This window comes from Helobdella robusta (genome assembly GCF_000326865.2).
Source record: "Helobdella robusta unplaced genomic scaffold HELROscaffold_14, whole genome shotgun sequence".
Taxonomy (NCBI): Eukaryota; Metazoa; Annelida; class Clitellata; order Rhynchobdellida; family Glossiphoniidae; genus Helobdella; species Helobdella robusta.
The window spans coordinates 990,259-1,017,285 of NW_008703782.1; the positions used below are offsets into that span (position 1 = coordinate 990,259).

Here is a 27,027-nt window from a genome sequence, read left to right on the forward strand (position 1 = left end):
TTATTGATTAATTATTATTATTATTTATTATTCTTTTTTTGATTTACTTTATATAAGGAATTATTTATTGGTTAATTATTATTATTATCATTATTTATTATTATTATTTCTATTTTTAATTATTATACATCACTAAATGGTGCTTATAAGGACAAAATACCGACTCAAAAGAGTATTATGAAATTAATATGGCCTGGTGAACTTCACTACTACTACTACCACTATTACCGCTATAAAGTTCTTGCTCTACCAACACTAACAGTATTATTAATAATGGTAATAATTAAGTAATTAATTAATTAACTATAAAATCATTATTATTATTATTCTTTTATTATTGCTAGGAAAATAAATTATTTGCGATTCGTAATTCAAGAGGAATAAAATATAGAATGTTTTTATTCAATGTAAGTTTTTATATAATTTATATGTGTGTGCGTGTGCGCGTGTGCATGTGTGCGCGTAATTTTCTTTCCCATCGTTACACATACCATAAAATAATCAATTTTACATTTTCGTTTATGCTTTCGTTCCTTCACTCACTCATTCATACATTCATTCATTCATTTAGTGGGGTTCCTCAAGGATCCGTATTAAGACCGTTGTTGTTTGTAACATACGTTAATTATATTAATCTAGAAATAAAGTCTAAAAATTTCAATATTTGCAGATGACACTAAATTATGTGCTGTTGTAGACAACGATGAAGATATTGAAATTCGAGTATGCGATTTGCAAAAAAATATGCATATGGCAGAGGATTGGCAGATGGTATTCAACACTAACAAGTGTGCAGTCATACATATGGGAGCAAACAACTTGGAGACATGCCACTAAGAAATGGTAAGGTAGCTCGGCAATGCATCGAGGCAGCTGAAAGTGCAAATATGATAAAAAGAAGAGTAAAAAGCAGAGATGTGATCGTCATATTGAACCTATATAAAGAAATGGGTTCGACCTAAGTTGGAGTAAGTACAGTGTTCAGCTTTGGAATCCAGATTTACAAAAGGACAGACATGTGCTCGAGAACATTGAAAGGAGGCCAACGAAAATGATAAAAGAGTGTCGCGGTATGCCATATGAAGACAGATTAAAAGTTTGTGGATTGACAACACTAGAAACAGAAGAAGCACAAAAGGAGATTTGATTCAGACATACAAAATCATCATTATGAAGGAGAATTTGGATTTTTTGAGCTTAAGATGAGCTGTAAAACAAGGGGCCATAAATATAAGATCTTTAAAAAAACTCGGGATCGATAGAGCAAAAATTTGTCAGCTGCAGAGTTGTCGACGAGTGCAACAAACTGGGAGATGAAATAATATGCGCAGGAAGAACTAATAACTTTAAAACCAACTTGGCAAAAGTAGGATGTTTAAAAAAATCTCAGAGTGGTCATGTCACGGACTTAGTCTTCTTGCATCACCATAAAAAAATCTTTGTTACGTTATGTTATTCATTCATTCATTTTTTTTATCTGTTTATTGGTTCATTTATTCATTCGTTCATTTTCATTCATTCATTTTGTATTATTCTATATCTATTTATGTCAATAAAAGATGACTCCAATATACATATTTTTAATCATAAACAATTCTCTTGTTTAATTCACAATTGAAATTATTAAACAGACAAAAATGATTGAAGCAACGGCCTATATTGTTTCCAAATGAAGGAATACAAATTTAAAAAAAATGAATGAAAATGGATGGATTGATTGATGGACGGGTGGCAAAATAATTCAAGTTTTTTTTATTAAAAACGAATGCAGTTTTCATTCAGTTTTCAAAACTAGTTGGACCTCCCATACTTCGAATGAGGATGTATTTAAACAGCCAAGTTATGAAAAGAGGAAATTACTATAGATAATCGACGGGGGAAGTTGAAGTTTCTTGGTCACATCATGCGGAAGGAAAGAATGGAAAATCTAACAACTACTGGAAAGATTATTTGAATGAATGGATAAATGAATGAATAATGAATAAACAAAAAAATGAGCGAACGAATGAATGAATATGTGAATGAATAAATGATTGATCGATGGATGCTTGTCTCATTACCTATAAAAGTCAATTCACTAAAAATCTTAAGCGATTAAAAATAGGAAAAATAGACTTTTGAATTATTCTATCATTCATTCATTCATTCATTCATTCATTCATTCATTCATTCATTCAATCCTTCATTCATTCATCCATCAATTCATCCATTCACTCGGAGAAGGCGGAGAACTGATAATGATTCTCTTTCAGCAGTTGTTCCATTATTATGCCCAACGTCTCGTAAGTTAGCTCCTCATCGGCGCTTAACTTAAATTCTTTGGGGGAAAAAATTAATGCTTTTTAATTTCATTATAATTTATAGTTTAAATATAATTAACATCGTTATTATAACCTATTGTTTTATTATTAATAATATAATTAACAATTATATTCTATTGTTTTAATATAGATAATATAATTTATGGTATTATTTTTAATATTTACAGTAGTAGTGGGGCAAACGTTTTGCTGTGAGGGCTACATTGAAAACTATTTTACTTTTGAAGGGCCGCATATGCACTTAAATAGCAAATTTTTCGATCCGGGAGAAAATTTTTTAAGATTTGTGGTCCCTCTTTTGGTCATAACGTCTGGCTGGCCACCTTTTTTTGACAAATAAGGCCTCCCGAGCCACATAAAATAGCTTTGCGGGCCGTAGTTTGCTTAACGATGCAGCCGTAGATGTTTATTCTATGTGGCTACCTCCTAATTTTTGTGGCCACCCCTTAATTTTTGTAGTTACCCCTTAATTTTTGTGGCTGGAACAGTTATCAATCGTTTAACGTTAGAATCACGACACTTATGTAGAGAGCTTAATGCGTTATAATTACTAATTACGGTTAAAAATAATATCATGATAAATAAACAAATTAATGAATAAATGATTGATTGGTGGATTGAATGAATAAATGAATGAATAATATAGTCAATTGTTTTCATGATTATAAGTCATAATTATAGTCATAATTAATAATATAACAATAAATATTTATCAATTTCTAACCGTTATAAAAATCTTGATCGGATTTAGTGTCTTTCTTTAGAGATTCTATGGTGATCTTCTTCACTGGCATATCAATGCCGTCATGGCTGCCGTTGAGTAACTATGGCGACAAAAATTATATAACAATAATAATAATAGCAACAACAACTACTACTACTACATCAACAATAATAATAACAACAATCATAATCATACAGCATGCAACAACAACCTAAGCATAAACGTATATATTAGTTATCGTCGTTAAGAATTAAAATCATCATCATCACTGTCATTGACGTCATCGTCATCATCATCATCAATATCATCACCATCAACATCATCATCACCACCTCATCATCATCATCATCACCACTTCCTCATCATCATCAGAACCATGTACCTTACTGATCTGTTGTTTCAAATACAAGCATGTTGTACCGGGTCTAAATAAATGCCTTTTAAAATCTTCCACCAATCGCCTTCGAGCGTTATATTTCAGGCACGGGGGTAGCTAATTAATATTCACATATCACGCATAAATTAACATAATATTATCCAGCTGGTAGCCAATAATACTCATCCATTTGTTAACAATCAACTTAAACAACAATTGAAAATTTTGTTGGCTCGAGGCAAAACAACAGTGAAAACAAATAATAGCAACAATAATAAAAATAATAAAGAGAATGAGATTATTAATTTAATTAAATTTATTTGTTATATCTAAAAATAACCTGCGTAATGTATATAATCTTGTGTATCTGATCGAGCATTTGAATGATTGGGTCGAACTTGACCAATCGCAGCTTCTCTGACGATATGGATAGGACGGCAGATGCGCTTTCTTGCATAAATTAATAAAATTAAAAATTAATCAGAAACAATAAATAGTAACTAACTAATTAATATTCACGACTAAAATTTATTTTTATCCTGACTTACTTATTTTTCGCCCTTCAACGCTTTGTAGACGGCTAAGAGATTTAACCCGATTTCTAAAAATAGTACACGGAGCTGATTGGATAAGATTTTCGTGATAAACGTCGCTGATTGGTTCAATTTTTGTCGACTCGGAATTCTTCTGTGGTTTCGATAATAGATTGAGACTCGGTAACGTACCGGACTTCGATAATTGTTTCGATAAAGTCGGAATTTTGGTCTGCATCGGTACATTGCTGGCATTAATTTTATTCTTCCACGATTGAGCGAACGCACCGACTCGGTGACGGTTGCCGATATTATTGTTGGTACTACTGTCGTAACTTCCGGTTCCGCTACCATCATCATCGTCGTCGACGTCATCATCGTCGTCGTAATCGTCAAAGACGCTATTATCGCCACGCTCGTTGTTTGAAGTCATTTTGGCGGAAAACATCATTTTGGAATTCATTTTCGACTGCGAGCAAGATGGCGGTGATAATAAGGGGAGGGGTGGTTTCTTAAACATGTTTTTATTAGTATTGTTGTTGTTGTTATTTTTGTTGTTAGTGTTGTTGTTGTTGTTACCGTGATTGATGTGACTGCTGTTGTTGTTGTTGTTCTTGTCATTAAATTTGTCGTACAACCTATTTCGCGATCTTTTGTCGGTCAATTTCGTGCGAATTTTCGGCAAGTATGATTGGTTGTTGTTAATGTCGTTGTTGAAGTTATTAACGTTGTTGTTGTTGTTATTGTTGCTGCTGCTGTTGATGACGTCATTGTTGCTGTTGTTGTTGTTACAGAACGTTGATGATCGCTGACTATTAACTAGGTAATCTTCATCATTCAGTTGACTGCATTTGGTGAAAAAAAGTTTATTATCTACATGTATATACATACATATATAAAAATTTAATTCAGATGATATAGATTTGACTGTGGCGTGTGTGTGCGTGTGGCGTGTGTGTGCGTGTCTGTGTGTGGCATATTGTTGTATTTAGCATGAATTTTTTGAAACATTTCTTAGAAAAAACAAAGAAAGAAAAGAAAATTAATAACATAGATCAGTCAGTATAAGAGTTTGCTGTTTATAACAATTTCGAAAAAACATATAAAAGTGGCCATGGAAGAAACAAACTTTTTCATTCTTTCAATCTCCCGATCCAATCTTTTCTTCATCTTTCTCTCGTTCGACCTGGACTCCGTCAAAAACTTCATCAGGACATCACTGATTTGTGAGGACACGCCCACTATATCCGGTCTTTTGGCCTGGTCGGCGGTTAGGCAGCTGTGAAGGGGGGGGGTTAAAATTAGTGAAAGAAAAATTGGTAACTATAATGGCATTGTTGATGACGCCATTGTTGTTGCTTAATTAATTAATAGCGTTGTCATTATGTTATAATTATTATTATGTTATTATTATTATTATTATTATTAAAAATACAAACAGTGCAATTGTCTTGCTTATCTTTTCGCTATACAGATTGCAATCGACCTGTTCATACTCTGCCTTCACAATCTACCAATTTGTGATGAGGATAAAAAAAGACAGAGAGAAATGGAATGAAGCGCTAGATGATTTACGAAAATGGAAGCAGAATTGTTAGCATTAACAACAGCAAACGAACAAACAACAACAACAAACAACAACAACAACAAACAACAACAACAACATTAACAAACATCAACAACAACATATTTTTATCAATACAACGTTTATATTTTTAGCAGCTGTAGTAGAAGCATCATTATAAACTTTACTGACAAGTGTTGTTAACGTTTTGCACAAAAGACGCAACAAACAACAGCAAACAACAACCAAAAACAACAACAACAACAACACAATCACAACAACAGCCACAAAAATAACACCAAAACAATAATAATAATAACACAAATACAGACTTTACTACTTAGGGCCAGCATATTTTTGCTAACGAACGGAGGTTCCAGCTTGCACATGAGGTACAGCAAACAGCCCAGCGACCATATGTCCACTTTTTCACCGTACTCTTCGTTTTTCACCAACTCAGGACTACGTTTTTGGCGATTTTTTTTAATTTTCCGCAAATTTATTTATTGAAAATGAATTCAAATTTAATATTATATATATATATATATATATATATATATATATATGAATCTAATCATCGAATCAATCGATCAATTAGTCTATCGATCAATCAATTGACCGACAAGTCGATCAATTGCTCAAGCAATCTGTCTCAGTCACTCAACCAATCAATCTTCACAAGCCCAACTGCCTCAACGTATCATTTTAAAATAACCAATTTCATTTGAGATTAATTTCATCACAATCCTCTCAACGAAAGTATAATTTCATCCCACATTATCATAATTTATTTATTTTTCTTCCACATTAAAATTACATACTGTACTATAATTTGAATATTATAACCGTGACAAAATTCACCTAGAATATAATATGGAGCCCACCACGGAAACCATCCTACCGCTGTCTGGGTCTTTTTGCTTTGCAAGGCCAAAATCGGCTAGTAGAAGGTTGTGTGTGTGCGCGTGTGTGTTTGTGTGCGTGTGTATGCGTGTGTGTGCGTATCTTTGAGAATGAATTAATAAGAAGATAGTTATAATGATAACTATAATAACAATAACACAAAAATTTGTTTCTAAATATAAAAATGTAATTATGACGTATTAATATTTTGATGAACATATTTTAAAACGATTGTTTGTGATTTAAATGAATGAACGAATTAAAAAACGAACGAATGAATGAACGATTGAACGAACGAATAAATGAACGAATGAATAAACGAATGAACGAACGAACGAATGAATGAATGACTAAATGAGTGAATGGATTAATTAAAAAACTAGAACGAACTTATAGTAACAACATCGTCATCACTCAACATGACGTTGTTGGCCGTGAGGTCCCTATGGACAATTCGTTTTTCTTTGTGCAAGTAATTCAGGGCTAAAACGATCTTTGAATTGAATGAATTAAATCACTGTATACACCCAAGTCCACACAAACAAACACACACACACACGTAAACATACACACAAATACAGACACACGCAAACGCACGCACACACACGCACACACAAACACGCACTTCCCAGAGTTTATTGAAAATTAATGGTCTGAATGAAAATTAAATAGCTTTTTCATTGTTAAAAAATCTATTGAGGAGTAGTAAAAATGTCTAACCATTAGGCTGAACATAATATTTCGCTTATCATTATTTTTAAATAAATAGATAAAAATGAATAAATAAAATAAATAAATAATAATACTTGAACAAAAATATGCCAAACGCGTTCTTCGGTAAATTGGCCATTTTTCTCTTTAGTAGAGCTGACGTGTTCGTTTAAAGAGGCACCATCTATGTACTCCATTACTATGTAAAGGTCCCTACCAACCGTGTATGTGCGTGTGCGTGCATGTGTGTGTGTGAGTGTATAAAACGAATGTCGAAAGGAAATCTTAAAATTAAAAAACGAAAGCGATACTGAAACGAAGGAATATCGAAATGAAATCCCGAAATTCTTGCCTGTCGTACGTGAAAGTTTTGTAGTATTTGACGATATTTTCGTGATTCAGTTTCTCCTGGATGACGTTGAGTTCGTCGCACTCGGTCGTCGTCCGCTCGTGTCCGCTGTTCATTTTGACAATCTGCGTGTGTGTGTGTGTGTGCGTGTGCTGCCATTATAATTACCACACTACAGTAATATAAAAATGGTAATAATTTGTAAAAAAAATTTTTTTAAATATTAATAATAATTATCATGAAAAAATTATTTCCCCCGTATGTGTACGTGTGTGTGTGTGTGTGTGTGTGTGTGTGTGTGTGTGTGTGTGTGTGCGTGTGTGGCTATTATAATTACCACACTACAGTAATATAAAAATGGTAATAATTTATAAAAAAAAAAAATTTTTAAATTATTAATAATACTATATTTGAAAAATTATTTCACCCACTTCTTTGATAGCGAGCGGGGTCTGGGGTTGCGACACCTTGTGGCCCTTGTAGACCTTCCCGAACGCACCGGCGCCTAAAACGTCGATGAGGATGTAGTCGTTTATCTTTTTCAGTGGCAACTTGTTCAAGTTCGTTGATATTATTTCCAATTTTAATTTGTCCAACTCTTCCGTCTGTTTTTTTTATTTTTGTTTAATTGCCACTGACTGGCTCTTTCTCACACACACACACACACATACACACACACACACACACACACAGAGAGAGAGAGAGAGAGAGAGAGAGAGAGAGAGAGAGAGAGAGAGAGAAACGTTTATATTTACACATTTACACAAACACCTACACGCACATAAATATAAATATAAATAAATGAAGCCGACATTCAAAGCATTCAGATCGGCAATCAGTTCCTCATAGCCCATGAGACTCCTGTTGTAATGTCCAAGATCGATGAACTTCTCGAACAAAAATGGCGGGAATAGTTTTCTAAATTTGCTCCTGTTTCTCTCCACGCTGAATAGAAACCTTAAGGTTCTTAGGGAGATTGCCTGCGTATGTGTTTGTGTGTGTATGCGTTTGTTTGTCTACATGTGTGTGTGTGTGTGTGTGTGTGTGTGTACGTGAGTATGTGTGTTTATATGTTACTGTATGTTGTTCGTATCATAATATCGTTTTTTAATGAATGAATAAATATTAATAAAATTAATTCAAATGTCGTACAAAAATTATTATCTAACTGCAGTTAAACATATCATATGAGATATAACCTAATATAATAATAATCTACCCACAGTGCTACGACATTCACCAGAAGATTGCACAACATTTCAAACACATATTAACTAAACCCATCTAACCTGTAACTTATTAATCTTACTCAACACTGATTGGTTATCGAGCGGGGCTCCATTCAACCAATCAAAAATCTTCTCCTCCGACTGATTAGTACTAGATGAAAATTCTTTTGAATAATTTTGCGAGCACCAGAGGTGATAGTTAGGCGGGATGATAAGGATTGATAGGAGATAGATGGCATTGTTCTGCACTACTACAAAGGCATTGCTATCATCTGCGACTAGCTCTGTCAGACACGTGCAGCAGACCTTCTTCAATGATAAAAATCTGTCCCAAGAGCTTTCAAGAGACTGCAGATTAGGGTTTTCTCGTTATGGGGTTATTATTCTTTTAATTAAATTGATCCTTTTTGATGTATATGTGTGTGTGTTGTGTGTGTGTGTGAGTACGTGCGTGTGTGCATGATCTAAGTGTGCAAGGTACCCACTTGGTCGTAATTGAGGTTGTCCCTGTTCATTTGCTGCTTGCTTGGATGGAATGCGTCGTCACTGTAAAAATAAAATTTTAAATATACACGCACAAACACACACACGCACAAACATACACACACACAAACATACACACACACAAACATACACATACGCACACCTATACATACATACTAATACACCATGTTTGTTACGAAATTATGATCTAACGTTAAATAGCACCGACCGTCTAGATAATATAAAAATTCACTTTAAAATGTATAAACGTATATAAAAAAATCGTTAAAAAAACAGAAATGAAAAAACAAAGAAATAAAAATTACTGTAGCATAGATAGTAGAATATGCAGACCCCCCAGTGACCTCATCTCATTGGCTACCTCAGGGTCGGGCGATAATGACATTAGACATTTCAGAACATTCCAGACGTGTTTAACGCTGCTTTCCCTTAATTGACTTCAACAAAACATTACCTTTTTTTATTAATTTAAAAAAAATCGAATTTAAACACCAAAAATATGTTATTTAGAATCATATCTAATAAAAATTAGCACTTCATGATGTTAAAATTAATTTCTGCAAACTTTTTATTAGTTTCTTCGAGTTTTAAATTACACTCTAAGTGGAAAGAATTCAACAAATATTTAATTTAAGGCCAACCAGCTAAAACATTCAGACTTAAATAATGTTACGTTTCGCAAAGTTTTTGATGAAAAATTAAAAATTAACATGATTTATGACCAAATTTAGTGAGAATTGACCCTATTAATAGAGTTTAAAATTAAATTAACGCAAATTAAAATTCATATTTGAGGGAATTATAGCGTAGAAACCTGAGCAAAACAGGCAGTCCATCGCATATCTTGACCAATTGTCTCGATTCTTCTTCAGATAGTAAGATCATTAATAATTCCGACGCCATTCTTATTCAAATATATCATACCATATGATATCATAACAGAATAATGATGTAATATTAAGATGATATGATGATATGAAGATATAATTAAGATGATATGTATGATATATATAAATATATCACATAAATCATATAGTTTATTTATTAAGATGTTGCTTTTTATTAAGTATTTAACTAGTAACTTTACAGGTTTTTAAAAGATTACTTAGTCTATCTTCAAATTAATATTTGCGATAATTACCTGATGACGGTACATATTAATTAAAGTTATATTATTTATTATTACATACAAATTAAAGTTATATAATTAACTAATTTATTGAAATGGAATTTTAAATATTTCTCTACTTTTTAAGAGGAAAATCATAATTGCTTAGGATCAGTAGGCAGATTTCTTCTGAATTCAAGTGAGAAACTTTTTTGCGAATTTCATGGCTAAGTTTTTTTTTAAAAAAGATTTATTGTGGATTAAAATTTTTCCATAAAATATATATAATTATGAAACAATCGCCAAAGTATAATTACAAAATTATAAGGATATTACTTTTTGGCAAAATAGATGAGAGACTTCAAGGCATGCGATATTACGTCGGAGTTACTGCTCTTTAACATGGAGACCAAACCGCCGAGTAGCACTTCATTCTTGCTGATGTCTAAAACCGTTTGCTCGTCATTCAGAGAAATTTGTTGCAAAATGGCTATAAATTTGATGGAAAATGTTAGATACGACCATTTCTTTGTTATGTATAATTATTTCATCTGGTCTTCGAGTTGGCCCAGACGGTATAAGTGCTAGTTTTGTGTGGTATTATAACGCGCTGACCCGATTCAAATGCCTTTTGATCGAAACTTTAAGATTATATGAGTATGTACGTCGTTTGGTGCGCCCGATGTTACATGGAAATGTTTATTTGACGTGAATATTATAACTTTTGTAGCAAAAAATCAATCTAATCAAAGTTGGTATGGAGCAATTTGTAAGCAGTTTGCTCGTTATTCAGTGCTAAATAACAGAAGAAGACATAGTAAAATTGTATATTGGAAAACGACCAACTCATGATTTTGATGAGACTGGAGGAAACTTCATCCTGGTCACAATTGTTTGAATACAATACCTTGGTAAATTCAGTCAAGACCTTTTTCAATTCATTCAAATTTAATTCGAATTTACTTTTATTTTCAAAAATTGGCAATTTAGTCAGTGAAATTATTTCGTTGGACACACCTCTGAGAACTTATTGAGAGCAATAGATTTAACGTAATTTCCGGCTTTGAAGGTCTCCAAAAAACCCAAATATGCAGATAAATAACTAACACCCAATCTGATTTAAAATAAAATACGTTCATTTGTACGCGCACTAAATGTATTATATGACAAAATAATATTTTACATACTTTGGATCTAAACGGTTTAGAAAAATTCCATGAATTATATCAGGGAGAAAATGTTTCAGTGATATAGCATCATCTCTGTAAAGAAATAGTTGGAAATGGTTTGTTGAAGTTGCTTAAATTTTTAATTTATTTCAAGAAATAACTAAAAATAACTTCACTTCTCGTACAAGCTGTCCAGCAAACTAAGTTCCTCAGACTTAGAATCCTGCAAATAAAATGAATTAAGATATAATCTAACTTCAAATGCGCTTAATTGTCTTAATTACTAATTAAAACCTAAGTAATAAAAACATTTAATTAAAAATATATAAAAAATAAATTTTTATTACAAAAGGATTAGCCAGCAAATGCAAAAGCTTTTTTAGTTGCTTGCTCGTCCTTCTGCAAAATTAAAAATTAAAATCATTAAATAAAATCGAAATGAAAAAAAGTAAAAAACGATAAAACTACGCTAAAAATTATTATAAATCAAGATGAAAATTGAAATGCAAAAAAATAGATGTATTTACTCATTATTTGTTGATTTTGTCTCAGATTTTTTGCCCTGAGACATTTTAAAAAATGATTTTTGTCGCTAAAAAACATCTTACGGGCACTGACAAATTTGGCGTCATTGGTTGTCAGTGGAGTTTTGTAAAAGTGAATTTAAGTTAGAACTTGAAAAAAATAAAGGTAGATTTAAGTTTAGATAATAAGATTACAAATTTATAAATGCCTTTACCTTTATACTGAGGTTTTCAAGAAAATTTTAATATTAATTAAATATTTTTCATTATTGTTATTTAAATACATATAAATTCTCTAAATTATCTTTTTATTTATCACCATTTTCACCAGTTTATACTCATATAGTACTTTATTGTGTAGCGCTAATCAAATTTAATTTTAAAAGTAAGCAAATGAAGATCATAAGGTTTTTAAATTTGTTAAATCTCTACACCCCTTTGAGTTTCACTAAACCAAATTACTTCGGTTAGGAACGATTGGCGATGGAAGTAATGTTGAAGAAAAATGACTCCAAATCTGCCCCCATGTTTAACAGGCAACGGATTACATTCGAGTTAGTGATGAAAATAAATTTATTAATTATTTTTACTTTTTAAAATAAAAACTCTGTTTTATTTACTATTTTCTAGTACTCTACTTCTTACTTCTCACATGATTTCATTTTTCACTTTCAAATTAGGGAATAATTTATTTTATTTTTTGTTTCCCGGTTTTTTTTAAATGGTAATATGATTTTTCAGTCCCCCAGATCCAATCAAGTGTGTCTGTGTTTGTAACAATCAGTTAATCATGGCACTATCCAAGAACACTTTGATAAGAATTGATCTGGACAGGCCTCCATCTACTGACGGTTTTTGAAAATTTAAATATTTAAGTTTTATTTAAATTAAAATTTATTTAAATTTATTTAATTCATGAACAATTTTTTAAATTTAAAAACAAACTTAGTATTTATTTATTTTTGTTCATAATTTTTCTATAATGTCATATTATGTTATTTTGGTTGAAATGAGTTATATTGATTTTAATTTGGCAGAAGTCGAGCTTACAAAGATACAGAATGATTCGGTTGAAAACATGTTCATGGACCCCACAGGCAGCCATGTTATAATTGCCATGTCATCCACTGACAACATCTACCTGCCTAAAAATAGTCGAAAACCCAGAGTACTCACAAAACTGAAGGTAGAGTTTCTATTTAGTTTTTTTTTATTAAAATTATTTTTCCGTTTACTATTAGTAGTAGTTGTAATAGTACTAGAAGTATTAGTAATGGTAATAAGTATTGCTAATTTACTTATTATATTCATATTTTGTTAAGTTTAAACGTTTAAAATTTAATTTCAATTATAACATTAAAGGGCCACAAAATAACTTCAGTAGCCTGGAATGTTAAGCAGCAGACAGAAGCCACTACAGGACTTATTCTTGTTGGAACATCTAAAGGCTAGCTCATTAGCATAATTAATGCATATATAATATTCGTGATTTTGTCAGGTAATTAACTGGTTTAACTCATTCATGATTACATTGGCTTGCTAGGTTGCTTAGCTCATTAGCATAAGCACTCCTTATATCATTTACAATTACAATGTTTAATTGAATAGTATTTATAGACTAAAGATCATTTGCATATCAATTAGGTATTATTGATTAATATCAATGGTTGTAAATAACCTAATTAATATTCAAATTAAGGTGTGCTGTTCGAGTTGGAACTTTTGAGCGGTGAATCAAATAAACTATTTGGGCAGAATTTCGAGACTTACACTAAAGAAGTTGGACTTATTTATTCGTTATAATTCTCTCATCATTATTCTTCACAGGTATCGGCAACAGTAGCAAACAACACTTAGTTACATGCGAATCTACACGTGAAACAACACTTCACACACACACTCATTGCATGTTGTGATAGGTTGAGATCTCTATGCTATCGAATCCGGTCACTGTAATAACAGTGCCAGCCAGGCACTTTACCGCTACACCACCGTGCCGCCAGAATATAGTATTCGTAATATTATTTACAATGACCGATGCAGTTATGCACGTTCGTGAGAGACAAGGCTAACGATGTGACCGGCCTGTTTTTCAGTGAACTGCCCCAAAAAAAGAGCGATAATAATACTGGTAACAAGATGTACTTCGTCATCGTAACTGTGGTCAGGTTGGTAGACTAATTTGTTTACAAGCATACATTTTTATGTTTCTTGTTTTACTTGAATATATACAATTTACATATTTTCACACATGCATGTATACATGTATACATACGTACATATATCTATGCATACATACATACAAACAAACAAAAACAAACATACATGCGCACATACAAACAATCAAACATACATACAAATATATATATATATATATATATATATATATATATATATATATATATATAGTCGATTATATCAACTTGTTGGCCCAATGACATCCCAGTCAAGTGAAGGTGGTCCTAGTTTCAGTTGCTTTTTCGATAATTATTCAGGTTTTTTTCTTTTTTTATTTTTCTCCCATCATCACTATCATCATCATGATCATTATCATCATCATCACTATCATCATCATCACTATCATCATCATCACTATCATCATCATCACTATCATCATCATCACTATCATCATCATCACTATCATCATCATCACTATCATCATCATCATCATCATCATCATCATCATCATCACTATCATCATCATCATCACTATTATCATCATCATCACTATCATCATCAGCATCATCACTATCATCATCATCATCATCATCCTTATCATTATCAGGAAGATTCCAGGACTTTCCATGTGCGAAGAGTTGCAGCCAGCTGTCGGTATATTCGACTAACCACAACAATCCACCTCAGAGGATAGCCTGGCTGATGGACGGCGACGTCTACACCGGACGAATCAACATGGCGGCCAGTCCGGGAATGGACGATGTTATCAAAGATACTAAATTGATACCGTACGGGTTTTCTGCTTTTGTTTTGAATTGATAATCTTTAATTTGATTTTGAGTTGCTTGTCTTTGAGTAAGTGTGTGTGTTGTACATCCATTCCTCGATTCCTTCATTCATTCGTTCGTTCGTTCATGTACTCATACATTCTTTCATTCGTCCAATCATCCATCCATTCATTCATTCATTCATTTAGCATCTTTCCGGAAGACAGCAATAGTTCAAGCTTGACAACAAGCTCCAGCCCCGACAGTAAAAAGCCCATCCCTATTTCAATGGCCATCACGCAATTCCACTTCCTAATCTTGCTGCCTAATTCGCTAAGGGTGATCTGCTTGCTGAATGAGAACCTCGTAGAACAGGATGCTTACGACGGAGTCTGACATTTTTCTTCTCATTTATTTTTTGTTTGTTTTGAAGATAATTTGATGTCGAATGTTTGTTTTTTCATTTTTTTTCTAGCAAAAATTTTGAAGATAATTTGATGTCGAATGTTTGTTTTTTCATTTTTTTTTCTAGCAAAAATTTTGAAGATAATTTGATGTCGAATGTTTGTTTTTTCATTTTTTTTTCTAGCAAAAATGCTTGGTACTTTTTTTATTTGAAATTAGTTTGATGTTTTATCCATTTGTCGTTTGAAATTAGCTGGATTTTGATCATCATTTCAATCTCTTGCTTGGATGTAATCTGTAGAGTTACTCACATATGTTGTCGCTCTTTTTATATGATGAACTTAGTTTGATATACTCGCGTTTATATCATACATCAACCTGATATGTCAGTTTTTTTGTAACGCATTTGTGCTTTGAAATTAGTTTTCAGTTGAATCTTTTCTTCATTAAAGTTAATTTTCACAGTGAAGTCGCATCTGTAATCAAACTTTGATTTTTTTTTGAGATTAGTTAGATATAGATACGTTCATCTTTTCAGAAATTTGGAGCCTTAAAAGGTGTAACAATGGATCCTATAAAGAGAATCATTTGGTCATTTAGTAGTCGAGCCATTTTTAAATACAACGTCGTTGATGAAAATCGGTTTGTGCATATGTGTGTGTGTGTGTGTGTTTATGTATGTATGTACGTACGTGTGTATGTACGTACGTATGTATTATTGTTTGTATGTATGTTTGTATATATGTTTTTATGTATGTATTTAAGTAAGTATATATGCATGTATGTATGTATGTTTGGTATTTTTACAGGGACATATGGAAGATCTATATGAATATGGGTGAATTTAATCTCGCAAAGCAGTATTGTAAGGTGTGTTGATTGATTGATTGATTGATTGATTGATTAATTGATTGATTGATTGATTGATTGATTGATTGATTGATTGATTGGTTGATTGATTGATTGATTGATTGATTGATTGATTGATACATATATTGACTAACTGATTGATTGATTACTCTATCGACTGATCATTACATGATTTATTGTCCGACAAACCGACTAATTGATTGATCGATTTACTTGATTGGTTGAATAAATGAATGAATGAATGAATGAATGAATGAATGAATGAATGAATGAATGAATGAATAGGAAAATGAATGAATGAATGATGAATAGGACAATGATGACCATTACGATGAAATAGTCAACAAGGAAGCTGACCATCTCTTTATAAGTGGCAGGTTGGTTGTCGTGATGCTTGCCTACATTGCGTTGCATATGTCAGCCATGCAGTGCGGGTTTGAATTTTAGTTTGCGATTGCCACAGACGAAACGCTATATAAATGATTCATTCACCATCATTATCATTATTACTATTACCATCGTCGTCACCATCATCACCATCGTCATCACCATCATCACTACCACCACCATCATTACCACTGTCATCACCATCATATCCACCATTATCACCACCACTATCATAACCACCATTATCATCACCACCATCATCATCGTCACCAGCATCATTACCATAACTTTTCAAAGGTATGATGAATGCGCTTTGGCCTTCGCGAAGAGTAATCGATCGTTCGAGGAGGCTACTCTGAAGTTCTCCAACCTCACTGATAAGAGTCCACTGAAGAAATTTCTGCTGACCAAACTGGACATGATGGGGGAAAAGGTCATGATGATGATGATGATGATAATGGTGATGTGGGTTGTGATGGTAATGATGATGATAATAAGTGTTGGTGAATAAATCAACTAACCACTTAACCAATCAATCAATTAATCGATCAATCAATCAATTAATCGATCAATTAATTAATCATCAATCAATCCATCCAATTGATCAATCTATCAATCATTCATCAATCAATACAATTTATCAATCAATCAATCATCAACTAATCAATCTAACTAACCAACCGACAAACTAACCAGCCAATCAGTGCTAATTAATTAACCAATCAACATCCAGCCCCAAGATAATGCCCAATCAACGATGATTCTGTCCTGGCTGCTGCAGGTTCAACTCCAGTGCATGTCAGACCTGAGGTTAGGAATTCGGAACCAACTCAAACTACCAGCGCGCTTGAAAAAAAACACACGTGAAAATAACCATGATACGGTTCTGTCTACTACTACTGCTACTGCTGTTGCTACTACTACTGCTGCTGCTGCTACTACTACTGCTGCTGTTGGTGGTGATGGTGTAGTCAGTAATGATGATAACGAAGCTGCTAATAAGGTTCTTTTTGATAGAATGAAGATGGAGTTTAAAAGGTTCATGGAAACTGGGAGATTACAGGTTGCGATGATGACGATGATGTTTATGATGGTGGTGGTGATGATGTTAATGATGATGATGATGGTGACAAAATTACTTTGGCTCACACGTTCACATGTTCATTGTACATGCATGTTATATACATATTACAACAAACTCTGCTTCCATGATATTACATTTATAAAATTTTGGCCTATGTGTGTTTATTTTCATTCATTCATTCATCCATCTATTTATTTATTCAACTATTAATTCATTCGTTCATTCACCCATTCATTCATTCGTTAATTCATCCATTCATTTGTTCGTTCATTCACATACACTTATGCAGACACTTATACGAATTAATGCACAACTGATCTATGACATCATCAATGGACAAGGTGACGAGTCGGATTTCATCTTTTTCGCTTCACTCATTTCCGGTAAGCAAATGAATGAATGCATGAATGAACGAACGAACGAACGAAATAATGAATGATTAATTGAATAACGGACTGATTGATTAAATAACTGGCATACGTATAAACGAATGAACATTTTGGTAGCACGTACGCAAGCACACACACACATACACGTACACACGACATACTTACACGTACAAACACACACACACATGTACACATGCAGATTATGAAAGGTTGCTAAGATTTCACATTGAAAGAGGGCAGTTCGAACAAGCATTGAATGTGCTCAGTAAACAAGTACGTAATGGAGGTTGAACAAATTGTGAATTTAGCCGGCCAGTCGAATCGGCCATTTGTATTTGTAAGGCAAACGAATTTGAAAGAAATTCATATTTTAGAATGAGAAACAAGTAGATTCATGCCTATCCAACAATTATTTATCGAAATAATATATTCAATATCTCGTTCAATTCCGTTATACCGATAATAAAAATAGAAATAATAGTTATAATAATAATATACTCAGTTATAATTATTGTTATTATGGCTAATTATATTATTCATAATAGTTGTTATTATACATTATCTAGCAGGTAAGCAAAGACATAATCTACCACTACTCACCCTACCTTATACATCACATTCCGTCGAAAACCATTGATTTCTGGATAAGCAAAGGTAACCGCACACACACATACACGCACGCACGTACACACACACGCACGTACACACACACACAACACATATTTTATAGGGAGCCAATTGGAGCCGAGATCTCTACTACCATCTTTAGTGCAATACGAAAAAAATAGTCATTATTCTAAGGTTGTTGTTGTTGCTTGTTCCATTGTTGTTGTGCGACATTATTATTATTACTATTATCATTATTATTTTTATTATTATTATTATAACCTTTAAAATATCTCCAGTTGGTTTCTATAATAACTTTAATCTTTCATTGTTTAAAATTGTGTGGCCGGTTTCTTTGAATGATGAGTCGATAGAGAGACTGTTATAAGGTTATCATCATACGGCATTTATTGCGACAGAAACAATTTATGATACAAATTTGAATATATTTCACCGCTCTGTCCTTTTATTTTGAATTGAGCTCGGTGGTTTTTATATTGACATTTCATTATTCTACCATTTCATTTAATTATTCATTACCCTGGCCTTGAATAAAAGAGTTCTCATTATTATTATCGCCCCCAGAACAATGACTCGATCAGGTACATTGAATACTGCATAGACAGACAGCACTGTCGTGATCGTTCCGTGCATAATTATTTAGTATCTTTGTACGCTAAATACAATATGGAGGACAGGCTTATGGGCTATCTACTGGATCAGGGAGATGTGAGAGTGTTGTTGTCGTTATTTTAATCATCATCGTCGTCGTTTTCATCGTCGTCGTCGTCATCTTTTCAAGGATCCTGATGCAGTATGTTACGATTTGAAATACGCATTGAGAGTATCATCTGAACATGGTCTCTACCGAACATGCATTCACATATTCACCACTATGCGGCTCTTTGATGAGGCCGTTGACCTGGCGTTAATGGTTTGTTTGCTCTGATTGGTTGGATGGTTTTTATGGTGGGCTGTGATTGGTTGAGTACATTGTGAGTGGTAGACTGTGAATGGTTGGTTGGTTTGCTATAAGGCGGAGCTTATTTTTATCAAATTTAAATGATTGGTCAGTTGAAGGTTTTCATTTGAGAGACTTTTGATGTCGACAGATGTTCCCATATAATTTTTTTTGCTAGTGTATGTTTTATTCATTTAATAAACTCAGATAGTTGAACAAATTATTCAACCAGCCAAGTGAACTCACATACACACACACAAACACACGCACATACATACACACATGCGCGCACGTTCAAACACACGTACGCACACATTCCAACACAGACAGACGTCGAACTAGCCAGTCAGACGGCCACCATTCCAGACGACGACGACGAGTTGCGCCGGAAGTTGTGGCTAAAAATAGCTCGTCACGTGGTCGAAAAGGAGGGCGATATTGAGAAGACAATGGGCGTGGTGGAACGTGGTGGTAACCTGATCAACATTCAAGATGTCCTCCCTCTGTTCCCGGATTTCGTCACTATTGACCATTTTAAGGTTTTGGGGGCTTTTTCTAGATGATTTAAAAAAAAATGATTGTTTCATTTTGTTTTTTTGAGTTTGACGAATTATAAATAACTTTATTGATTAACTTTATTGTCATGATCTTGACAATATTTAGGACGCCATATGCACATCTCTGAAAAACTACAACGACGAAATCGAAGAAATCAAAAAAGGCATGGATGAGGCCACTGACAACGCCCAAGAAATTAGGGACAAGATGGCGGCTTTTAAAAATAGGTTAGGGAAGAGTGGCCGACGAAAATTTTTAGTGATGGGCTTTCATGAATTTATAAAAAAGTTTATGCGCAGATTTGAAAATGTGATACATTTTTATAGATGCACCAAGATTAGCAAATCCGACAAATGCGAGTCATGTGACTTTCCATTAACGTTGAGAGATTTCTACGTGTTTCCGTGTAGACATGCTTTCCATATGGAGTGTTTGCTTAATGAGGTGAATGTTGTTGCAATTTTGTTTGTCTGTTTTGTGTGCTTCTATTTTTTATGTGTGTGTTTCTTATATGGCCACACGTCATTGTATGCCTTAACGATTCTATTTGGTTTACTTCCTCATTCATATACTAACATTATCATTCATTCATTGGTTCATTCATTTATTCATTTAAACACTCCACTAAATTACTAATCCAAGTCCTGGCAGCATCTATCGAAGCACCAAAGAAATCAAATAACCGAGTTGCAGAGAAGGATAGCTTCACTTATCATGGAGAAACACCAGCATCAACTATCTCCGGCCAAGACGAAGGAAATGACGTCATTAAAAAAAGAGATGGACGCATTGCTGGCTTCGGAGTGCATTTACTGCGGGACATTCATGATAGAGTGAGTGGTTCAGTTCGCTTAAGTTATTTATAATCGTTATTTGACAGAACCATTGTTTGTTTTTTTTTATTTAACTGTCTATGTCACTTGCTGTAATATTTTATTATTATCTAGGTGCATAGATAAACCATTCATCGACAAGGATCAGTACGATTCCGTGGTTCAGAGCTGGTTATGACGTAATCATTGACGTCACTATCATCATTTACGTCACCATCATCTCCACTTTCGTCACCATCGTCAAAAACATAATATAGACAATTAAAACAATCACCATCGTGACGTCATCATTGTTTAAATCATCATCGTCATCATCATCGTCGTCGTCGTCTACTTGTCAAACATGTGACTTTCAATCCTTTTCATGCGTACTTACGATTATGACTGGTTGGCTTTAGTGAAGAGTTCGTTTTGCTATCATTTATTACCACAATACTACTTGTATCAATTAAGTTTTAAATAAGATACCCGTTCAATAGTAGCCATAATAATAATAGATAATAATAATAAAATAAACAAATAAAAATTACAAAAATAAAATCTACTAGCCAGTGGCGGACGACAAAGAACAATAAACACACAACATGAAATTGTAAGCATAGACCCGAATATATATATATATATATATATATATATATATATATATATATATATATATATATATATATGAGTAAAAATCTGAACAGACGTGTGTCTTGGATTGGAAGTGGAATTAATTGTATGGCGGGAAAATAATCTTGTGTGAAGCAATTCACGTATGCATGAATGAATGGAGCAATTCACGTTTGTATGAATGAATGAGTGAATGTATGAATGGATTACGATAACTAATTATAATTAATCAACATAATTATCAGTGGAATGTTCATTATATATATATATATATATATATATATATATATATATATATATATATATATATATATAATCTATAATCACACAATTTAAAATATGCTGTTTCAACAAAAGTATAAAATATGTGTAATAAAAACAATTTAAAAAATATATATATATATATATTTAAGACTTTTAAAATGAGTACATGATTGTATATATGTATAATTAGACAAATAATATATATATATGTTGGTAATAGACCATAATTTTTACAATATCTTATATATTCTACTGAATGTTTGGCGTTAACATGTTACTACTAAACGAACTACAAACATATTAACGCCAAACATTCGGTAGAATTTATAGAATATTGTTAAATATTATATATATAGATATATATTATATAGATTGATAAATATACATTATAAATAGCTTACCTTATGCTAAGGGCACTTATTTAATTAATTAAATACTAAGTCTATCGTATCATTGATTTGTTTAAAAGAAAATTGGCAGTCACCAAAATAATGTTGAGTAGGTGAAGCGGAAATTAAATTAAAATCATTAAAAAAATATATATGTATGTAAAATTATTTAATGATTAAAACATATTTGAACAGTTTTTACAAAAGTAACGAAAAAGCATTCAACAAATTCTTCAAAACAAACCAACCAAACAACTAAACGCTCCTTAATTAATCATTAAACGACTTAATTTATGATCATATCCATCCCCAAATTACTCAATCAACAAACCACAAAATCAACCAGTTATTTAATCAATCAACTAACCAAACATCTAACAAGTCAACTGATCAATGAACACATCAATCGAAAGAGGCGCTGCTTCTCTCAGCTCTCTTATACTCTGAGAGCTTAGCTCTTAATTCAGCTATTTCTTCATCTTTCTCTTTCAGCAGTAGCTTCAGTGCTTCAAGTTCCTTAGCCATGTGGCTCGTTGCTGACGAAGCTGATGATGAGGAGGACTGAGACGCTGCGGGCGATGACGTCACTGTTTTCTGCGTGTATGTGTGTGTGTGTACATGTGTGTGTGTAAAAGGGTGTGTCTAATTGGCTGATGGTATTGGAGGATATTAAATAGGTAACGATAATTCTAAAACTCGAAAAATATGAGATTGACATTGGTATTCAGTTAAACATTTGAAACTAGTTGATAAAACCGACCTGCCCGACGAATCCAGTCTTTCTCGTGGAAACGTATCCATCCTTCAGTGACACCTATTGCAGCAATAAATCAAAACATAATTTGTAAGCGTCAGCCAATAAAATTAAGGTATTCGAATCACGCCAGCCAATAAAAAAAACATCAAAATAAATAACGAACCAATAAAAACAAAATATTCCGAATCAAAAGGTAACAAAAATATAAAATCAGCTAATAAGATTGAAGCATTTAAATTATACAGACCATGACGGGTGGGGCATTCTTGCCAGCCAGCCATTCATCAGCTGTGAGGGCGGGAATATCTCCAGGTGTGTCCGGGTAAAGGTCATCTTGAAACAATTCGGACTGTGATTGGTTGATAGAAATAAATTATTCATTCATTTCAATAAATATCAACGTTTCAGCGGAAACTTGTAAATGAATTCAATTGATTTTAATGTAATATTAATTAAGTGAAATTTTATTAAAAGTTTAAAATTGCAATTAAAAATCAATCAACCATTCAATTAACCAATCTATTAATTAATCAATCAACCATTCAATTAACCAATCAGCCATTCAATTAACGAATCAATCAGTCAACCGACTTTTCTTGGTACAGTCATAGGAATGACCTCACACAATCCTTTAGTATGCAACTTGTAGAATCTAACAATTTATTTTCAAAAGAATTTATCAAATCCTCCATAAATTATCATTCCACGCATAAATTAACATATTTAAGCCACGCCTACCTGGCTATCTCGCATATATTAACATTAATCCCTCTCTTGGGCATGCAGGTTATGCCACGCTGTGGGTCCGGGGACTGATACATATTAAGGTAGTGGATGTATGGGGCGTCTTCGGTGATCTCGAAGTACCTGATCATCGTGTCACCCTAATTTTAGGGAAATCAAATACAATAATTTCGATTATAATTATAATGATTAACGAGTGTACTAACATATGCAATATATATATTAAGTCATTTAATTTAACAATAAACAAATGTAAAAACAGATAGTGAATGAATGAATGAACGAGCGAATAAATAAATGATTGATTGAATAAATAAATAAATCAGACGATCCACAAATCAACCAACCAACCGACCAGTCAACCGGCCAATCAACCAGAGTTAATAATTCAATAAAGATACCTTTCCACAAATGTAGACCATAGATGTGTCAGGGTCATAGAAAATGAACATCACTCCATTGCTAGTGTCAATCTCCAGAGTGGTTATGTTCTTCAGGTTCTATGGGAGTGATAATGTGTGGATGGATATATTTTCCATTGATTGGTTGGTTGGCTGGCTGAATCAATAAGTGAATGAATGAATGAATTAATGAATGATTGATTGATTAATTGATTGTTTGACTGATTGATTGATTGATCAAACAACTGATCGAATGACAGAAAAAAATTGAGTGAAAGAATTAATGATTGATTGGACAACTGAATTAAGCATTTATTAAACGAATGATTAAAAACTGAATAAAAAATGAATAAAAGAATGAATGAATGAATGAATGAATGAATGAATGAATGAATGAGTGAGTGTATAAATAAAAGAAATAAAGAAATCAACTCACCTCATCCCATAGTGAGCACTGTCTTTCACTCATCTTTGAAAATCCTAGAAACGAAATAACGACAAAATCCTCTTCATCATCATCACCACCAATCTTCATCATCATCATTTTTTCCACCATCATCATCATCATTTTCCCCACCACCATCATCATCATCACCATCGCCACCAACCAGTAGTGAGTATGGTGTTATTTTTGAGGTAAGCCACTTGGGTCGGCTTGGTACCTTCGTGGCAAACATTCTCCTGATGATGATAATGATGATGACGATGATGGCAATGATGATGACGACAACGATGACGTTAATGATGGTTGGTTGGATATGTCAGACAATCGATCAATTAATCAACCACCTAACAAAGCAATCAACCAATCAATGCTGTTGAATACGGCGACAAACATTGTGATGATAATGATGATGATGATAAAGACGCTGATGATAATGATGATGGTGCTAACGAAGACGATAATCCCAATCATAATCAATTGTATCCCTAACCTTCAGAACATTCCCAGTTCTTGGATCAACAATCCTGACTTTCTTATCCTTGCACGAGGCCACGTATTTCCCACCATCCCAACTCCAGAATGCGCTAAGTGGCACCTCAGGAAAGCTAGTTTCACTGACTATATCACCAGTCCCAATGTTCCATATGTATACCTTGTTATCAGATCCTATACGTGTGTGTGTGTGTGTGTGTGTGTTGTATGCCATCATCATAATCATAATCATCAAGAACCAACCTCCGGAGAGCAAGATGTTCTGAGCAGTTGGATGCCAAACTACAAGACCAACACGCCTCTGGTGGGCCACCAAATCGACGATCGGCTCCTCCATGTTGGCCGTCAGTCCTGCATTTATTATGTTAATTAGATGGGGTGTGAAATAAATTATAATTAACATATGAAAAATTAGAGAAATTAATAAAATGTAGTTTTATAAGTGCAATAGTATTAGTATTATTGACAATCCCACAATCCTTTAAATAATTCTTAGAGGTATCAACAACACACACACGCACGCACATACACACAGTGCATTTAAATACATGTGAATCCACAAAAACAACACACATTGCATGCAATAAGCAGGGACCTGCTTGCATTCAATCCCAGTAAATGCAACAGCAGAGCCAGGCATTTTAACAACCTAGCAAATAAACTGGTAAGCAGTGTGTGTGTGTGTGTGTGTGTGTGTGTGTGTGTGTGTGTGTGTGTGTGTGTGTGTGTGTGTGTGTGTGTGTGTGTGTGTGTGTGTGTGTGTGTATACATACAAAACCCATAAGTTTTTGTATTGAGTGTATTTGTGTAGGATTCATTGATTGATAATTTTGGGATTCATGCAGTGATAATTTTTACTATGAATATATAATTGACTTTAATACTTAATTACAATACAACTCATATTAGGTGTAACCAACCAATTAGCAATCATTATTTCATTAAATTATATAATTAATTATGCTAATTATGTTTTCACCTCCTTCTGGAATTTGCCAAATTTTGACAGTGCAGTCCTCTGAGCCACTGGCAATGATTGAATCATCGTGGGGACACCATTGTAAATCCAAGACTGCAGCCTTGTGGCCGACAACCAGTGGGGCTTCTCTATCAACTCTGCCTACCTATGATTAGGAAAATTAGGGAGGGATGCTTGTTTTTTGTTAAATTAATTCAGAGTTTTGTCTATGCATATTTGTACATTATGTATTTGTGTGCTGATTTTTGGTATTAAAACTTTTAGATAGTTCTGTATATGATTCATTTATTTGTTAATTATTTCTATTTAAAATTTATTAAATAATCTAAATAAAATCAATAATATGCAAAAAAAGAACAAACTTTATCAAGAGGTAAAACGAGGAAGGCACCCCCGCCAGCTGCTTCGGTAATGACGGCCAGATACTTAGGATTTACAGAGCAGAAAGTGGAGTCCCAGGAACTTTTAGTGATTCTAATATTATCAAAACACTGATCCTTTTTTAAAGCCTGACCAAAAACATGCCTGAATTTACTCTGACGGACAACTCTTGAAACTCGATCGGCCATTTTGTTCAGTAAGGAATGGAAAATTTTAAAAGGCAAAAAATAGTTAATGAATTTTTTCTCAATAATTCAGTAATTAACAAATAATTAACTAATTTGTAATATTATGAATAAAATAAAGAACGATTAGTAAAGCAGAAGTTTACTCAGTACAGCAGTTGTTATAAGCTTAGTCTAGTAGTTACTTTTAGGGCATAGGCTGACACTGAAAACAGAAGAAGAGAACACGGATGTAGAGAACAGGAACTAAATAACGAATTGGCAGCTAAAGAATCAGAAATCGAAGAACGATTAAAAAGATTAACACCTGATGAATAGTTAAATA

The 27,027-nt window shown here is 33.1% G+C and overlaps 4 protein-coding genes across 4 annotated transcripts; 1 reads left to right on the plus strand and 3 right to left on the minus strand.

Moving 5' to 3' along the window:
• Positions 1 to 5,790: 5,790 nt before the first annotated feature.
• Positions 5,791 to 5,979, minus strand: HELRODRAFT_74421 (hypothetical protein; the record flags this gene model as incomplete). Its single annotated transcript, XM_009014616.1, has 1 exon — positions 5,791 to 5,979. A coding segment is annotated over one exon (189 nt), but the record flags the coding sequence as incomplete, so codon positions are not given.
• A 4,479-nt stretch (positions 5,980 to 10,458) lies between these two features.
• Positions 10,459 to 12,123, minus strand: HELRODRAFT_168755 (hypothetical protein; the record flags this gene model as incomplete). The annotated part of the gene is made up of 7 exons (XM_009014617.1): positions 10,459 to 10,549; positions 10,659 to 10,812; positions 11,169 to 11,250; positions 11,340 to 11,436; positions 11,510 to 11,584; positions 11,668 to 11,714; positions 12,100 to 12,123. 7 exons carry the CDS (start codon positions 12,121 to 12,123, stop codon positions 10,459 to 10,461), a joined length of 570 nt encoding a protein of 189 aa, XP_009012865.1.
• A 328-nt stretch (positions 12,124 to 12,451) lies between these two features.
• Positions 12,452 to 22,503, plus strand: HELRODRAFT_109889 (hypothetical protein). Its single transcript, XM_009014618.1, has 28 exons — positions 12,452 to 12,569; positions 12,757 to 12,866; positions 13,053 to 13,201; positions 13,378 to 13,462; positions 13,715 to 13,794; positions 14,059 to 14,183; positions 14,425 to 14,510; positions 14,801 to 14,987; positions 15,218 to 15,350; positions 15,904 to 16,007; positions 16,175 to 16,235; positions 16,548 to 16,612; positions 16,920 to 17,119; positions 17,594 to 17,685; positions 17,996 to 18,089; positions 18,295 to 18,368; positions 18,662 to 18,749; positions 18,826 to 18,896; positions 19,287 to 19,430; positions 19,504 to 19,635; positions 19,989 to 20,201; positions 20,326 to 20,447; positions 20,547 to 20,664; positions 20,863 to 21,053; positions 21,168 to 21,689; positions 21,730 to 21,923; positions 21,954 to 22,138; positions 22,278 to 22,503. Exons 1-25 carry the CDS (start codon positions 12,499 to 12,501, stop codon positions 21,229 to 21,231), a joined length of 2,859 nt encoding a protein of 952 aa, XP_009012866.1. The 5' UTR covers positions 12,452 to 12,498; the 3' UTR covers positions 21,232 to 21,689; positions 21,730 to 21,923; positions 21,954 to 22,138; positions 22,278 to 22,503.
• A 557-nt stretch (positions 22,504 to 23,060) lies between these two features.
• HELRODRAFT_74052 (hypothetical protein) lies at positions 23,061 to 26,705 on the minus strand (the record flags this gene model as incomplete). Its single annotated transcript, XM_009014619.1, has 11 exons — positions 23,061 to 23,132; positions 23,323 to 23,424; positions 23,667 to 23,727; positions 23,814 to 23,959; positions 24,221 to 24,319; positions 24,657 to 24,700; positions 24,829 to 24,901; positions 25,156 to 25,331; positions 25,401 to 25,508; positions 26,137 to 26,281; positions 26,499 to 26,705. The coding sequence occupies 11 exons, from the start codon at positions 26,703 to 26,705 to the stop codon at positions 23,061 to 23,063; spliced, it is 1,233 nt and encodes a 410-aa protein (XP_009012867.1).
• Positions 26,706 to 27,027: the final 322 nt, after the last annotated feature.

What these genes read in the sequence shown, in the direction of transcription:
- HELRODRAFT_109889 (XM_009014618.1), top strand. Translation starts at nt 12,499, where the DNA reads ATGGAAGTAATGTTGAAGAAAAATGACTCCAAATCTGCCCCCATGTTT. An exon ending in CAGGCCTCCATCTACTGACG is followed by an intron (nt 12,867 to 13,052) that starts GTTTTTGAAAAT and finishes TTAATTTGGCAG; the next exon opens with AAGTCGAGCTTACAAAGATA. An exon ending in CATCTCTTTATAAGTGGCAG is followed by an intron (nt 16,613 to 16,919) that starts GTTGGTTGTCGT and finishes AACTTTTCAAAG; the next exon opens with GTATGATGAATGCGCTTTGG.